The sequence below is a fragment of the Gymnogyps californianus genome, chromosome 5 (assembly GCF_018139145.2).
Source record: "Gymnogyps californianus isolate 813 chromosome 5, ASM1813914v2, whole genome shotgun sequence".
Lineage (NCBI taxonomy): Eukaryota > Metazoa > Chordata > Aves > Accipitriformes > Cathartidae > Gymnogyps > Gymnogyps californianus.
The window spans coordinates 27,981,006-27,998,470 of NC_059475.1; the positions used below are offsets into that span (position 1 = coordinate 27,981,006).

The window sequence follows — 17,465 nt, forward strand, 5'->3', positions numbered from 1 at the left end:
GATGCATGTACTCCACAATCCTCTGCTTTCCTTTTGGAAATCATTGATTCTAGCATTGAACAAGGCACTTGCATGTTTTCCTTTAAAAACTAATGGGATGAAGGATGTTTGCAGACCAACCCATCCATGCAATTTCAATCATCTACAAGCTTTTTAATTAAAATAATTCCACTGTCATAAGAGTAAAGTGGAATATACAGTATGTCTTATGATTAATCCAGGGACGGTTTTATACATCTTCGGATGTGGTATTCTAGGTAGTTTATAATGCCACTGGACTTAAGTTTTTAAATCTTCCCTTGAAGTTCAGTCTAAAAGAATAAAAGTTCAAGAATATTGAAGATTTTTGCACTCACAAAATGTGTGACCACTTGCTTATGTAGTTCTGTACCTGCTTTCAAAGGAAATACTAGCAATATTTAACCAGCTGCCTTCATAGATATTTCTAGACATTATTCTACATAAACCAGAAAAATACAGTCTAGGATTTGTTGGATGTAAGGAATGATCACTTTTTTTTTTTAAATTAACATTGGATAAGTGTTTAAGGTACTTCAGGGGAATTTTGGACAGGGGTAACTTTGGATAGTTATTCCTGCTTGGGAAGGGAAGCTGGAAGAGCATGTTCTAGAGTGTTTCAGTTCTAGAGGGGTACCACCAAATAACAACTGTATATATTTCATATTCAGAAATCAGCAACTTGACCAAATTTTTAAATTAACATCTCACTTAATGTGTTTTCCCACCCCACCAATGATTTGGATAATTAGAACACTTCAGGACCTCATAATAAATTCTTCACTGTCCTTTGCCTGTTTCCTTGTCTTTAAAGTGGTGGTGACGCATGCCTCGGCTGGGATGGCATGCCAAATATATGGTATCTTATTTGTAATTTAACAAAGTTCTCATAATTGCTTATCCTGGTTCTTTTTTTACTAAGGAGAACACTGGTGCTGCTAGCTGACAAATACAGCAACTGGCAGAGGTGGTTGCAAAAGATCATTCTTTACTGTGTGGCCTTCGCTGATGAAGCAGTGTTAGTTTCTCTTTCCTTGCATATCAGACACTTAGTTTTTGAAGAGGAGGTTGTTTCCTATGTTTAAAATGTGCTTCAGTGTAACTTTTGCCAGCAGAAGGTAACTGGAAGTAAATGATACTGCAAAGTGAGTTGCTCTGAGGCTATAAAGAGAATGCTGGAGGAGGGGAAGTAGGAAGAAGGAGACAAGAGTTAGAAAACCTACCAAAAAAAAAAAAAAAGGAAGAAAGGTCAAAAGTTTGTTAATCTCTCTTGCATTTCCTTGGAAGCTTCAGTCTTATAAATTGAAATTAATTCTTCAGGATGTTATAGTACGGCACCTATTTCAAATTTATATACACTGAAGGAGTAAATTTTAAGGAATCTTAAAATCTGCTAACTTTTTAAATTACAATGAAAGAAAAATCTGAAGTTGTGACAAATATTTTGGGATGGAACTGAATGATTGGTATGTTACTAGAATTGTTTTGGCTTTTTTACTTGTCACAATGTATGTTCATCAGTACAACAGTGAATTACATTTGTGCATGTCTACACTGCTGTAAACATGGCTAGACTGAGCAACCACTTCTGCAGAGCACTATCACTTTTTTCTTAAACCTCTTAATTTTGAAAAATCTTTCTAGCTGTTCAAGGCATCTATGAAATTAGGTTTGATTAGTTTTTATGAACCATCAATACTACAATTTCTATCTGTCGAATTAAGTTGTGCATTAATAGTAGTTGCTCAATCTTTATATGGTGTGTTTTGTTTGGTTTTTTTTTTTTACAGTACTGTGTCATTTTTCCCATGAACTAGTACTGGCTTTAGTCACGTGTATTAAAATTATGGGTATTGTTTACATTCTCAGTTGAGATAAGTCTCTTCTGCTGTTTTGCACTTAACTTTAAAATTAATATGTAGTTATAGAGTGATACTAGCTATTTGTCATGAGTGCCTTCTCATTCATTGAAGACACACTGAGAAAGAAACTATGGCTGTATCTGCCTGTATCTTTATCCCAAAATCAAATTTCCAAGGCTTATGAAAGACTTTTTGCCTCCGCAGTGAGTTCAAGTTTTCATTAGCCAGTCTCCCACGTGGTGTTCTGAAGCATGGTTTCTTTTGGAACTGCAATGGTAGGGCCTTAATGCAGGCTATAGTTGTTCTTGTCAGTGAGTGGAAGTAATAATCTGGGATTCTGTTTTCTTATTACTGTTTGTGGTAATAGAACAGGGAACTATATGTAATTTCCATGTATCCCTTGATACAAATTACAATTTTATAGAGAGTAGTGCTGCAAAGGCAGCTGTTTTCACTTGTCTGTGTCACATATGGGAGAGGCCCTTGCAGAAGGTCATGTGTTGACTAGAAAGTCTGATCAGGCCTTTGTTATTTAAATAAGTAACTTTAAGCTACCAGCAGACAACACTGACAAAGAATGAGTTTAAATATAATGCTTTTTAAAACCCCTTTATAGTCTTTTTTTGTAACATATTTCTGTTTGGAAAGAGAAACAATTAATTTAAATAAACAAAACAACACACCACCACCTCCCCCCCCCCCCCTTTTTTTTATTTTCAGGAGTTCACAAACTTGTCCAGCACTTCAGTTTACTCTAGTGAGACAACATTAAAATAAAATTCTCTAATTTATGGGAATTATTCTCTTTTTACAGCCTACATGTCTAATCTAAACTGTCAGTATCCTTTTGAAAACAATGAAGTCCCATTACGAAGGCCTCTGAGTTGGCTACAATACCTGTGCAATAATTGTGAGCAATTTTCAAAAAATAAAAAAATAGGAACTATTTTAACACTCCAGCTATTCTTTAATATGTGGTGTCTGGATGGAAGAGTGACTGGAAAGATTGCTATATAATGTTTTCTGATGGCTTTTATGTGTATGTATTTATAGATGTTTTTACACAGGTTCCATTGTGATTTGAGCATACGGGATAGAGACAGGAATCTTAATCCTGTTTCAGAAGCTGATACTTTTAACATTTCTGAACAAAAATCTCTTGTCCAACTTTCAAGGCTTTTAGAAGTATGGCTGATAATGCTTTTCTATGTCAGATATTGGGGGGATTAATTTGTTTGTAGTACAGGTGAAGATGGTAAAGTCATACTCATGTTCTACAAGTAGAATTCCAGGTTTAAAAGGATTTTAAAATTAATGGTTTTGAAAAAGTCTTGTGCTGCTTTATATCAATCTTATGTTCCTTCAGAATAGGTTTCAACTGAAATGACTAACTCAGCACAAACTTTAGGCAGTGGGTTATTAATATATTAATGTTGTTCTGTCAAATTGCATGTAGACCATCCCATCTAAGAACAGCTCTATAGTATCATGGAAGTATGTTAATGCAGGACATTCTGTTTAACAATTTATTGCTGTTTGAGTTGCAGAATTTTAGTCTCCAGGATATTTTCTGATCTACACAGATTTTTAAAACATTCTCAGTAGTTAAATTTTCTAATTTAATATGCAACAGCAATAGGATATTTGTAGGAAATAGCTGCCTGCAAACTAAGATAAGGGACAAGTATGTCAACTTTCGGATATGTGGGAAGTAACAAATTTGGCTAAACAACTCCAAGGCAGGCATTTTGTACAGCTTGTAGATTTCTTGTGTTCAAAAGATTGTCTTTAGGTTAGAAAGCTGTAGTTGAATATAGTTCATTACTGAATTCCTGCTCTGTTACAATCTCCTTTTTTCAAATTGACTTCTCGCCTTCACTAACCGAAACAAAACCTTTATTTTTCTATAGCACTGGTGTTAAAGAGGAAACCAGAAACTAAAGGCACTAGAATCAGCAAAGACACTTCTAGAGAAAGTGGAGAAGGTAGAGAATGGAGCTGCAGACTCTACAGGAGGCTCTGAAAGTGGAAATTCAGGTTCACCAGGTAATTTGTATTCTTTCGTGCTTTATATTTTCAAGTGATAGCAGCTGATAGTATTGCTACTAATGGTAGCATTAAGTAATAGCACTACAACTATAGTAATAATTGTTTTATAAGCTTGAAACTACTTCAGAATTTTATACTCTGCATTTTGACCCCACCACCTGTTGTTTTTTAGCAAATGTGAAAAATCTACATATCAGGCTGTGGGTGGGGCTTTTTTTTTGTTTATATTTTGTGGCAGTGATAAAAACATTCTGAAAACTCTATGTTCAGCAACTTCTGTGTGGAAGGTTTTTCTAATGTTCTGAAGCCAATTTCAGTATTCAGTTGGCAGTGGAAGAATATGGTGGCGGAACTTTCAAGTGAAATGTGCATAGTGCTGCATAGTCTCATCTGGTGCTTCTCTTCTGGCGTGTCTTCTACTTTAGTACCTTCTAAACTTCTAATTGTATAGTTTTGCTAACCAAAATGTTGAGGTGCTTGGGCTCAGAAATCTTTACATGTTGGGTCTTTTTACTGGTAGCCTGTCCAATACTATATGGCAGTAGAGTTGCAGTTTGCCATTCCGTTACAATACAAATGAGAAATATTAATAATAATAATAAAACAACCTAATTTAGCAAATGTAAGAGGATATATGCATATTAAGTCTTGGAACAAAATTGTTACAGCCATAAACACAGAGTAGCTGCCAACTTGAAATGTTAAATTTATCAATGAGACCTTTTCTAAAGACAGTTCTCCAAGTATTTCTGTTGGATATCTGAAACTCACAACTATTACACAGTGGATAAAAGAAATATATGATAGGTTACACTGATCAGTGTAACCCATCATATAAAACTTGGAAAATGTTTCCAAATTACCTGGTGACTTGTCTAAACAAGTGTTCTAGATGACTTGTTCAGTAGTTGCTGCAATGATGAGCATAGTGCAAGAACTTGAATGGATGGATTAGTAAAATGAAGCTATGTCTGCTTTAACAAAATACAACTTTCAGCTAGGGAGAAAAACCTGAAAAAGCTAAAGATGAATTTCCAGAACTACAGGCAAGTATTTTGCTCTCCTCAGAAACTCCAAGGCCCTTGCATTCAAAACTTCAATGAGGTTTTGTTATGGGGGTGAGGAAATTCAGAAATTACCCATGGCATTTTGCTGCAGGCATTAAAATGTTTAAGGCCAGTAAGTGTTTTTTTTCCAAGTGTTACCTGCTGTATGGTGATCAGAACGCTAGTCATACTTGTGTTTGTATAACAACATTTACCTCTTGTGTGTATCTTCATTCCCCTTTATGCCTAAGCTAACCAAAAATTAAGACTGTGAATTTTGAATAAACTTTAGCATCTGTTCATAATGATGATGATGAACAGGGATGAAGACTGGAAAATGTCCAAAAAGACTTTTTTTTTTAACAACTTCAAGGTTTTTTGACTCGGTTTGCCTTAGCTTTGCCCAAACCTCATTAAAAGTGAGCTCTGCACTGAAATCAACTTTAATTAAATTTGGTTTTAGTTAGTGAAACTAGACAAGCCGTTATATCAGAAGGTTGTCTTTTTTTCTTCAAGATACTGTATATTCCCATAATTAAGGCTAAGAACAAGTCTAAATGTTTACAATGGAAAATAACACTTGCAGCAACATGTTGGGTGCTTCAGTAAACTTTTCTTGAACTGTGTGCAAGTGGTTACTGCTGTGCTTGTCAAATGGCCACTGATAGAAATGAAACTGGTTTTGGCACAAAAAAAAAATCTTCAAATGAAATGCTTGAACTGTATTGTATATCTCTGAATTTTGTAACTTAGAGATATGATATATCCCTTCTGTTGGCAGTGCTCAGGATTTGTGGAGAATTGTCTCACTTGTCATCTTTTACTTATCTAATATTTCTTTTTCTGAGGACTCCCTAAAAAAGCTTGCCAACACTCATACAGTCATAGTTTGTCGTCCCCTTGTAAGTGGTGGACAGGTGTCTGATGAGCATACAGAGTTCAGCTCTGCACTGTGAGCAAAGCCTCCCAGCTTCCTGATGCACCGTGTTACCTGTGACTGCTTATACAGCTGTAGAAAGTGATACTTAGTATAACTGTATGTTTGTTTGTTTGTGGAATAGCTCCTTGTTTCCTGCCTATTCCAGTTTCCCGCCAGAACTCTGTCTGAAGCTTTGATGCTGCTGCTTTGGCAAAGTGCATCTTAAAGTACCAGTAAGGACCCAAAGGAGGTGTTTAGTTGTTTAGAAAAAACTACTTTTTTTGTTTCGTTTTGATGATCGAAGAATCCCCCATAAATGAAGTCTGATCAGGTCACTTGGTATATCAGAGTACAACTTGAATATTCAAATATCTTCCATGTCAAAGCTATATTGCTTGTCCTGAGAAGAGATGCATCAAATCTAAGTAGTTCATTCTGCTACTGTGTTGACTTAAGGTTATTTTGAAACAGTCTGCTCTTCGTAGTTTTGATCACAAGAGGTGTTAAGAGTTATATTTAGCTATTCTCACAGAAGGGTTGGGTTTCACGGGTGACTCCTCGAGCTGATGTACGGAAAGAACCTAAAACATCCTTTTCCTTCTCTCATTTCGTAGCAAAAAGATCAGTAGGTTTTAAAATGTCTTAAATTTAGCTTTCATTTGGGGTCAGTGCAAAAGAACTTTTTTCTTATGATTGGATGACGCAGTATTGTGTGATCCATGAATTTAGCAATAGTTTATGAACAGTTTACAGTCACTGACTGTATTGTCTTATGACTGAGTCTATACAAGCACTTGTATAAAAACTAACAGATTTGTTGCTTGTCAAACTGATATGGCAGAAAGCACTGAGGAAAAATAAGCTAAGCATGCAAGCAAAAGGGTAACGTAGCACCTTAGCTCCTGTGACACTGAATGGCAGCATGACGAAACAATAATATTCAGTGTAGACAAATGCCAAGTGATACATGTTGGAAAAATAGTCCTGGTTTTACATCTGCACTAGCAGGCTGTGAATTAGCTGTTAGCACAGTGGAAGGAGTTCTTGCAATACAGAGTACTCAAATGTTGCATGCAGTTTTAAAGTTTGGCTCCAGATGATAGAGATGAACTAGAGAAGTACAGGGAAGAGTGCTAAGAGTGAACAAAGCAATGGAATGATTCATGCATGAGGAGACTTTCAATCTGAAGAAGCAACGACTGATGGGGGATTATGTGGTGTGGGAAACAATGTAGGAAGAAGATGAATAGAGAAACAGTCGTAGAATCATAGAATTTGGAAGAGACCTATAAGGATCACTGAGTCCAACTTCCAACTCCTCTTGACTTGAGTCAAGACTGGTTTTCCATAATCTTACTTGCCCCTCATGCTTGCCTTATCAGGAGGCAGATTCAAAAGAAAAAGGAGGTCCTTTTACATAAGAGTCCTGTAGTTTAACTTTGGAACTTATTGTCACAGAATCTTGAGTCTTTTCCTGAGTTCAAAAAGTAATTAAGGCAGACTAATGGAAGAAAAAGTGTGTTACTAGCTATTAAACCTAAGACATAATCTTTGAAGACATCAGAGATGTAAATTTCTGAAAGATGGGAGATAACACTCTATGCTTGTCCAGCATAGACATGCTGATGCCTCTCTTTACTATTGGTTAGTACTAGAAAGAAAATGCAGCAGAGAAACCTGTGGTCTGACGCAGACTTATCTTTGTTTAAGCTTTTTTTTGATTAATACCATTTTTAGGATGTGAAATAAAATCAGTTTTTAAAGAGAATTAGTTGACAAAGTCTGAATTCTCAGAGCGGTATCAGTGCAGGTGGAATGAAACATATATTTTTCTTGCTTGCTTTGTCCTTCTGTTTCTCACTCCTTTTCCTGATTCTGATGAGCAAATGGGGAAGAAAGTACAGACTTTACATTCTTCTTTGCATGTGTGGAAGAAACATGGCAATGTGGTGAATAAACGTGGCTGTAATGAAAAAAGAAATTGGGAATTTTTGGTTTACATTGCCTCTTCATTCTGGGCTCTGGTTTTCTTTGGTGACAGCCTGGTAACTTTTTCCTTGCTTAGCAATAGACAGCATTCTCCTGCAGCTGCCTGAAGGAAGTGAAGGAGGAAGAACAGTGAATGGTAACCATCTGTCTGCTTTCCCTTGGATGTGGAGGGCATCTATTCTACAATGATCTCAATCTCTCTCTGAGGGAGAAAAGTGGCAAAGATACTTCTGAATGTGGGTCTTCCATGTGGTACCAGTCAAGCCAACACACAGGCAGACCCTTAGGATTTGAAACATTCTGCTCTTGAATATACAAACAGCTTTTGTGCCCACAGTGGTTATCTGTGATTTGTGTTTCTTGTGACTGCAAGCAAAGAAGGCAGCAGTTCTAGAGGAGACACAGCTATTAGATTATCTTACCCAGATGGCTTAAATTGTCCTTAAAAGGCATCACTTGTTCAAGAGCTGTTTAGGAGAAGGAGCAAAAGTGGTGGCTTAGTGTGGTAGTCTTACTATATTAATAAGAATGGATTTGGAAATTATATAATACTGGATTCCAGGCCTTGCTATTGAAATGTTGTAAACTGAATATTTTGCTTTTACAAAGGTTCCTCAGAAATGTTGAATTTTAAACTGTTCAACAAGATCCATAATGAAAATCTTAATTGTATTGTTGCATCTTCTTTCTTTCTAGAAATTGGTTGCTCAAATGAAGCAAGATCCACAGGTAACTATTTATTTTTATATTGCATTATTTACCTTGAAAAATACAGGAAATAACAGTGCATGAAGCTTGAGAATTGTAGATATTTTTTGATCATGTTCTTCCTTGCTAACACAGTGTTTAGAAGAAAACTATTATGAACAAGTCTTTAAACAATGACCGTTGGATAGTTTAAAACAAAACCAAACCTTTTGCCTTTTGGGAGCTTTTTGCCTCATATTCTTGATAGTTTAAATCAAGCGACTCTTGCAGGCTATGGTGCAGTTCCAACATGCAGTAAGTTTCTGACGCTGTTGGAAGCTGCTCTTTATAAAATCTGCCATTACTTGAATTTGCTTTTTTCTTTTTTTGAGTATCAGAAGGTTCACAGTTGTACAAGAAGAGATAGGATATTCTGTCCAAGAAATTTTGTCCAAATAAAGAATGTAGCTTAAGGCTGTGTTCAGATTGCCTGTCTTAGGTATCCAACTTTAGCATTGTAGTGTCCAAAAAGTGGGCATTTGGCCTTGGGATGTTTCAGAGCTACTGAAGTTGGGTAACTAGACTCTTTGCATAGACAGCAGAAGTCATCCCTTTCCCAGTGACTGTGTAAGGAGACTGGGTTATCTTGTACAGCAGTTAAGCACTCTAGTGTGCTGAATGGGGAGTTCCATGGAGTTCTCTAACCAGTCTGAAATGTTGAATAGAGGGATAAAGGCAGCTCACTTGAGGCTTGCTATTAAGTGCTTCCATCTCCATACAATACTAAATGCCCTGTAATTTTCTGAGCATACATTTTTCTGAGCTCAGTGGAGTGGGCAGACAACTTTTTGTAACAGTCAAGTAGTTAGACCCCTGATGGGGAGGGATGAGCAGGGAGTAGGGTGGTATTGGAAAATCTACTTTCTAGAACTTCCTTGTTCTGATGGGATTTGGGTGAGGTCTGCTGCTCTTACTTGCTGGGCAAGTCTGCTAACAATTAGCCTGCAGAGCAGTTTGCTTTCAGTTCATATCTGCTGAAAGCCAGGTCGTGCTGCAAGCGGCCATGCAAAGTTCCTGGAGCCAGGAAGAGTAAATCTGGTCCCTGCTTCCAATGCTCTTAATGCATTTTTATCCCAGATTATTAAGTGGAATCTAGAAGAAGGGAGGATGATTGGTCAATATCTGGTTTTGCTAGAATTGTGTGTATATTGGAGAAAACTATCTGCAAGCTGAGATTGTAAAGCATTTCAAAATTATATGGAGGAATATAAAAACAGGGAAGTTGTCCTGAGCATGAAGTTGCTATAACGATATTAGTCCTATGTTTTAATATTTCTGTGTAGTATGGCAAACCTGCGTAATCTAGTGTAAAGAGTTTACAACATAAACGAGAACAAAAAAGTTGAAAAAGAGAAAAATGCAGGGAAGCTCACTTCCCTGTTGAGTTTCTGCAGAGCTTCACAGGCTTTAAACTGAGGACAGATTTTTTTTTTTTTTTAGTTTTATTTTTAGTAGGAAAGAAATGGTCCTGGTAAAAAAAACTGGTTTTTGACTGCATCTTTATAGTGATGCTTATGGCTTTCAAATCTTAAACTTAAGAAAATACTGTTGTAAGCAACGTGGTGATATGAATGATGTGCTAAGGCAAATGTAATTCTCTTAAATACAGTCTAAGGCAGAAATGTACATAGAAATGAAGACTTAGATATGTTTGCCTTCGACACGTGTGTCAATTAAGATTTAATAGATATGTTTGCTGGTGGTTTACACAGTCAAATGTATGATAATGTCTTTGTGTAAGTAGCATAGGTGAGAATACTTTAGGTAACATACCATAGCATACTATTGTATACAATATGGCACTATTGTATTACATATTAGCAAACATTTCTTGTTTAATTTGTAAGCTTGATGAAATGTACAAGTGTGCTTTATAATGCGGTAAGCACTAATGGATGTTTTAATGAAATCTTCGTTCCAAACTGGGTTGTCTCTGTGAGTGCTAGAAAGGTCCTCTGATTATTGTTGCACTCAGTGACTTAAGTAAGGCTTTGTTGAGCCTCTTGAATTTTATTGGCTGTACATCCAGAGGTGCTGTATTTTTAGTATACTATGAAAACAAAAAACAAACAAAAAAACATACCTTCCTGCTACTACTCTATGTTAACAAATGGAATATCTTTCTCACAGATATTTTTTCTTTCTAATCAGAACGCTGATTTGAAGAAACAGCTTCATGAACTTCAAGCCAAAATCACAGCTCTGAGTGAGAAACAGGTAAGGAAACAGAGATGTATTTTTAACACCCTGTTCTAAAGACGTCTCTTTTCCCAGCTTCCAAGAGAGCTGCTAAATTTTACGTGCAAAAATAAGTGTGGGCAACCAGACATTCTGGATTTTTATTTGGTTTCTCAACAAAAGATAGGATGAGTTATTGCGAGTCTATCAAACAAGCAACTAGTGTAATCAGTGGAAGCTGTATCAATTTTTCTTGTGTTGAAACTGATGTTTTATATTAAGGGAGCTGGGAAAATGAATGAATGCTGTCACTTCATGTATTATTATCTTGAAACTTATTCTAAACCAGACCATTCACCGATACTTACCTGGCAGGGGAGACAGCATGATCAGGCAGGTGGTTTTGCCAGGGCGAGGCTCATCCCCTGCACTCCGGGTGTGTTGACCCTTGCAATTCCCCAAATGCGGGAAACTTGACTGCATAATTTGTGGTAGCGGGGGACTGCGTTCGCACTCTCCCCTGGCGATTCTGTGGGTGGTGGTGCATGACCGTTCTTAGTTGGTGGAGCGATTTGTCTGGTTAAATCAGACCATTCTGGTTTAGGCAAATCTTTAGTTTTTGTCTTAGTTGGTCCACACTGTGCGTCTGGATGAGTATGCTGGAATTTTTCTTCGTGTCTAGACCAAGTAAGTTCATGTCAGTTATGGGTACCTAATAGACAATTTGGAAATTAGTTGTGTGTTTTTACCATGATAAATTACACCACCATTGTCTTACATTTGCCATTTGGTAGGAATTCTCTTTGAGTAGACACGTCTAAAGTATGAGTAATAATTACAACTGAATGCTTAATAGAAAGATTGTGGAATTTGAAGATGCATCTTGTGGGTAACTAAAAGAAAAATAAGTAACACTGAGAGATCTACAAAAATTGTTCTCACTTATGTTTTTAAAAAAATGAAACAGCAACACACACAAAAAACCTCATACACCCCCACCCCTCCCAAAACTAAACTGACTTAAGCAGTCCCTTAATTGTATTGCTATTGTGTCAATAACAGAACCAAATTAGGTCAATAGATAACACCTTTGAAGAAGAGGAACATTTTAGAACGTGTGCATAGGTAAGAATATAGTTACGTGTCAGTGTCACATCTAGATACCTGCATTCATCTGTTATTATCTCCATGCATTCTGAGAATTACCTTTGTTAAGGAAAGGGCAGACAGTGATTAACATTTATCTAGAAATTTTGTTTACTAAAAAATTATAGTATGTTTTAGGAGTGGAATAGTGAGTCTAGGAAGGAACATGTAAAGATGATAAAAAAAAAGATTATTTATTTTAATGAGAATACTAATTCAACAAAAACTGAGGTTTTGCTGATGTGATGGCATGCCTCTCTTGAAGATGATTTATTCCCTAAAACCAGCATGAGCCTCTGCATGTGGCTATGTCTCACAGCAAGCAGCTTCAGAATTCTCTGGTAAGCTCTGGAGGCCCATGGTAACTTCAAAATTAGCTTGCCTTGATGCCACGAAGCAAGTCATATTGACTACCAGATCACATGATCAGCAGGGACAGGCAGTGAGATAGTGAGTGGAAGGTAAGAAAGAAGTAAGTGTATCTTAGTGTAACTTTTAAACTTGGATTCATAACTCTCTAAAATTATGTTACAGAGTGGTCTATACTAACATGCATTTTATATTACCCATCACCAGAAATGCAGCTGTATCTTTTCTGCTGAAAATTACAGCTCAAAGTACTAAAGCGCACTTGTTCATGGCATGAACGTGGGCTAAGTTTCCAAAAGACTTTGAAAAATAAGTTTCTGACTTTACTTCCACCACACAGCAAATATAGTCAATGTGAAGTCATAGTCCAGTGTCCTTCTTTGTATTTTTATGGTTTTGATTATCAGTAGAACAGTGAACTTCTCAATGATTGTTGAAGTTTAAATATTTTGTTATATCTACCACTGGACCACAGATGATAGTGTTGTTAAAGTAGTATGGCTGCTAAAATGCAATGGTCATGGCAAATGTGAGTTCTGGAAAAAAAACCCACAACTTCCCAATGCAGAGAAATGCTCGCTCCCTCTTATTTGTAGGAATCTGTTGTATAGACATCTGTGGCTTAGCAATGCAGAGTTGAGCAGCATTTTAGAGACTACGACAAAGCCCTTTTTTCTGTTCTCACTTTCATTTCTCTTTAGGAAAAATAATTATTATCAGTTGTTTTATGGGGAGAATATTATCCAACAACTTAATTTTCAACAGCATGGAGAAACGTGCAGTTTTGCATAGTAAATAAATGCTTTACATCGTGCAGTGCATTTCTTAAGGAGGAGTGCAACATGTGTTATCCGTACTCTTGTTCAGAGCCAAGTAAGTAGTCTTGATGTCTGATGTCCGATGAATAAACTCTGAGGGCCTAACTCTGCTGTGGACAGTTATGGGAGGCATAATTGTCACTGTTGTGATAAGCTTTTAATGAAGTGTGAAAAACTAAAGTTCCAGCCTGTGTGGTGTCCCTACTCGGAGACAGTGGTGTGGAGCCGAGACCCTCGTCTCATTCCCTGAGAGGCAGAATGCTGAACTATTTCTGGCTTCTGAAATATTATGTCAGCCTAATGTACCCTTTTTTTTTTGCTCTCTTATTTAATGAAGTTGCGTGAAGACTTGTGCAAGAACCAAGTCAGTGGTAGGTTAGCTAAAAGCTTTTAGTTGCTTTAGGACTTCTCTCTGTTTCTGAAGCATTGTGAGAGTAGTGCCAACGCTTGCTGGCAGTTGCTGCAGTGTTTTATAGTGGCTTAGGTTTCTTGCTGAGAATTAATAATGACAGCTCTGTTCAGAAGTTTGTGAAATTGAAGAGATCTGGCAAAGTACAAAAAGAAAGCAAATAGGCTGTGCAGTGTGTAGGCTTAAAGCTAAAGAAATTTGTTAGCTGATGCAGGGTTAAACTGTTACCGTGTAAGGTATGTCATGTATTCGTATGTTTTTTGAAAATGTGAGAGGAGAAGATAAACGCTTTGATTTGTTTCACCTGAGAGATGATGGAGCAATGTATGCTGATTGCGTTATCATATGGAAGAAAAACTTCAAAAAGAGAAAAAACTTACTTGAAGATAACTTGCATTTAAAGGGCAGTAAACATGAATCCTTCAGATTATTATTTTCCTCTGCTAGTCTCTTTATGTTATTACCATGGAGTTCTAAACTGTGCTTACCTTATTTTTCTAATCTATGGGCAATAAGGTGAATCCAGTTTAACAGTCTTGTTCCTCAGCTATAAATGTGAGTGCTGCAGTTTGGAAACCCTGAATGCATTGGTTTTAAAACTGGTTTCCTCTTTCTTCCCCCACCACTGTCTTCAATAAAGAGAAGGCAAGAGTAACTTTTTGCAAAACAGTTTTAATTGCCAAATCTAAGCTTGGGTTGTAAATATGAATTAATTCTGTTGCTGTGTAGCACTGTGTTCTATTACATTTTCACATCTTTGTGAGAAAGTCATAGTCGTAGCACTCTTTCCTTCACTTTGTATTCTATGATAGTGTCTTCCTTTGGCATTCTGTTTTGTAGATTTTTACCCACAATTACCTACCACTACTCAGCTTTTGTCTGGGTTAAATATACTCCTTACAACAAAGAACATAAAGAATGTATTCTTGAATTCTTCCATGAGTAAGTTTACCAGTGTGTACTTTTTTTACTTTAGGGAGGTGGGATGGAGATTGTTACCAGTGACATAGTGAAAGACTGAGGTAGAGCAGGGCTAACATAAAGGAGCAGGAGGGATATAATCTTAAAGTAACACCTTTTTTCTGCTTCTTTCCCTCCATAGTTAATTAAAAAATTATAATATGACCTTGCAGATATGTCATTGAGTGTGTCTCAGTACTTTTTTCCAGTGACAAGGAAGAGGTCATGTTTATTTGACTAAAGAAATGTAAAGAAAGAAGTGGGCAGCAAACAAATGCTTTTTAGCAATGTCATGTCAAATACAGAGGAATTTCTACATCTGTCCTTATCACAATTTCTTGGAAAAGTTGGAGCAACATTCTCTCTTAAATGTGGAAGAAAGCTTACAGGAATACTCTTTTGACCTTATAGTAAAAATGTGATGGTGATAAGCTTATACTAAAGAAATCGCATGGCTCTTTCCACTATATTTGAAAATAAAATGAAAATGTCTCTTACTGCAGTTGCAGTGAAATTCACTGAATCAAGAAAACAGTCTTGTGAAAACTAGACTTGTATTCTAATGCATTTGCTCTTGACATGGAAAGAATAAAGTGGATCCCTTTGTTACTTTGATTTCTGAAGAGCTGTATACACTTGTAGGAAAAAGTACTCAAAAATAGTTGTTAGCATAGGGATACTTGTGTTTTTATTTTTCATGGGGGAAAAAGTTTAACATACTTTACCGTGAAGAATAGTTGAAACTAGAATATCATCAGAAAAAATGCACACTATAAAAGTGAGCATATCTCTAGTATTATGAATAGGCAAATCTAGTGACTTTTGCTTGTATTTAAAGTTTACAGCAAATTGAGGTAGTTGACGTTATTCTAAATCCTGTATGTTGAGGGTGAGACTCCTTTTAACCTTGCCACTACATAGCAGGTAATGGGAAAGGGGATTTGGGGGGGATTTTAAGAATGGTAGTGTAATTTAATCATAGTTTTGTATAGTTGAATAAATGTAAACATGTGGTTTAGACTGACAAAGGAAACTTGTTGTTATTTAAGTCTTCAAAAACTGTCAGGAATAGGTTTAAGCATTAATGTTGCTATATCTGTTACAGGTACCATAACTGAGTAATGAAAAGATTGGTAATGTGCGTAAATTCATCCTGTGAGACTGTTATTCTTGAACACTTGTCAATCATAGTAAAGGTGAATTTTTATGGAGGCTTTTTGAACACATTATCAGAAAATTGTACCCGAAACATGTTTCATCATACTCTGTGGAGAGGAAAGGCAGTGCTTTGCTGAGAGGAAAGTAAGTGCAAGAAAGCTAGAGAGCAGGAGGGAAACAGGGTACAGTTAACAGGTAGGAAGGAGCACTTTGAAATGCTTCTGTGTAAGAAGGTAGGCAAGATATGCCTGTATGTTGTAGATACACCTAATGAACACCATGAGAACTTTAGGGCTCAAAATCTGGAAATAAATAATGAAGTCACTCACTTCTCACTCCTGCCAGTTTTGTCTGGAGTTTCTAATCCCTTCTTTCCCCAAGATCCATCAAGGGTATATTAAAATGCCAGTTATTCTGTCAGTAATGGAGGCAGTGTGCAAATAAGCCATATGAATGTGTAATAACTAATAACTTGAGGTAGGTGATGCTTAATTTCAGTTCCAGTTGTTTATCTGGAACTGTACGTATTATTAAACACCTATCTTTTTTAAGTAAATGGCATGACTGATAAAGATACGCTAATTTCCATGTAACTGCAAGCATCCATTTATGCCAACTGTTTATAAAGCACTCTTAAAATATATGAAAAACAATTTTGCACCTTCCCAGAGTTTGATTTTAATAATGAAACCCTGTAGTAATACACTTAGCTCTGCCTCCTCCCATAACTGACTATTTGTAGATTCCTTTCTTAGATGGTTTGAGGTAGTCACTCTTTTTTCCTGTCAGAAAGATACTGGTCTATCTGGATGTAAGGAGGAGTAAGTTAACTGCCTCTGTGAATTGTCAGACCTTTTTGAACTCTCTGATCAGTGTGAACAGCACCTGTTTAGAAGGTGAATGTTTGTTTGAGAAATCTGCATGAGCTTACTATTTTAATCTTTGGTATTTATTTAATTTGCATCCAAATATTGTGTGAAAATGTGAATATAATGACTTCTCATTAAGTTATCATCTTCCATATTCTCAAGATATACTGGCTGAAGCAGATTTTGAATGCTGTACAGAAGATTGTAGATAGGCAGAGTGCATGCATCTCTCCCTGCTGCCTCTTTTTCCCCGAACTCTTTTGCAAAACTGATGTTATAATCATTTGCATATGACTGAAATATTGCTAAGCTTTCTCAGACCTTTTGCAATGCTTAAATCATGATTAAACCTATACTGGCATCTAAACTTGGATTTCCCATTCTTCTCTTAATGTAACTCCACCTAGACTTCTCACTGTTGGTTGTGAACTTAATTTTTGCATATCTAATATACATTAGCACTGGAGTAAATTAATTTAGGAAATGCAAGTGACCATTTCATGATATCATTAAAAAGAAGAAAAATGCTCCACACCTTCCCCTTGCTACCCTTCCTTTAGCACTGATTTTCTGGTTCAACTTTTGAGTTCATGCTGTTTTTAAGCCAGACTTGGATGCAGCTGGAGAACGTTTTAAATTGAGCCTAGTTGGATACATCTTTCATCTTCATATAAGCCAGGGCATAACTCCAAAATAGCCTGCTCCGCTTGAAAATTAACATTGTAGATAGAAAATGGGCAGTTAAACTACAGTATTTCCTTGAAAATTCCCTACTGATGGCGAGAGTTGGTTATTAGGTGCTCCTGCATGTTTTGACTTGCTGGATAACCTCACATGTCAGTAGTTATTTCAAGGCCTACTATTCCCTTTTCCCTTTCATACTTGAAGGAAAGACAGGCGAAACATCAGATTGTGATGACTGGGATTT

The 17,465-nt window shown here is 36.5% G+C and overlaps 1 protein-coding gene and 1 non-coding gene across 7 annotated transcripts in view; both read left to right on the forward strand.

The window, feature by feature from the left end:
• The window catches only part of PHF21A (PHD finger protein 21A), a 134,989-nt gene that overhangs the window by 33,265 nt on the left and 84,259 nt on the right, over window positions 1–17,465 (forward strand). For 4 of the 6 annotated variants that reach the window (XM_050898116.1, XM_050898115.1, XM_050898117.1 and 1 more), the window contains 3 exons: window positions 3,791–3,926; window positions 8,580–8,612; window positions 10,761–10,847. In XM_050898116.1, the coding sequence (XP_050754073.1) occupies window positions 3,873–3,926; window positions 8,580–8,612; window positions 10,761–10,847 (174 nt within the window). In that variant the 5' untranslated portion in view covers window positions 3,791–3,872. The remainder of the gene's footprint in view (window positions 1–3,790; window positions 3,927–8,579; window positions 8,613–10,760; window positions 10,848–17,465) is intronic. The other 2 variants (XM_050898119.1, XM_050898120.1) reach the window with 1 other exon arrangement.
• On the forward strand, window positions 11,169–11,331 carry LOC127017455 (U1 spliceosomal RNA). The gene has a single exon (XR_007766589.1). It is a non-coding gene; the product is annotated as a U1 spliceosomal RNA (small nuclear RNA).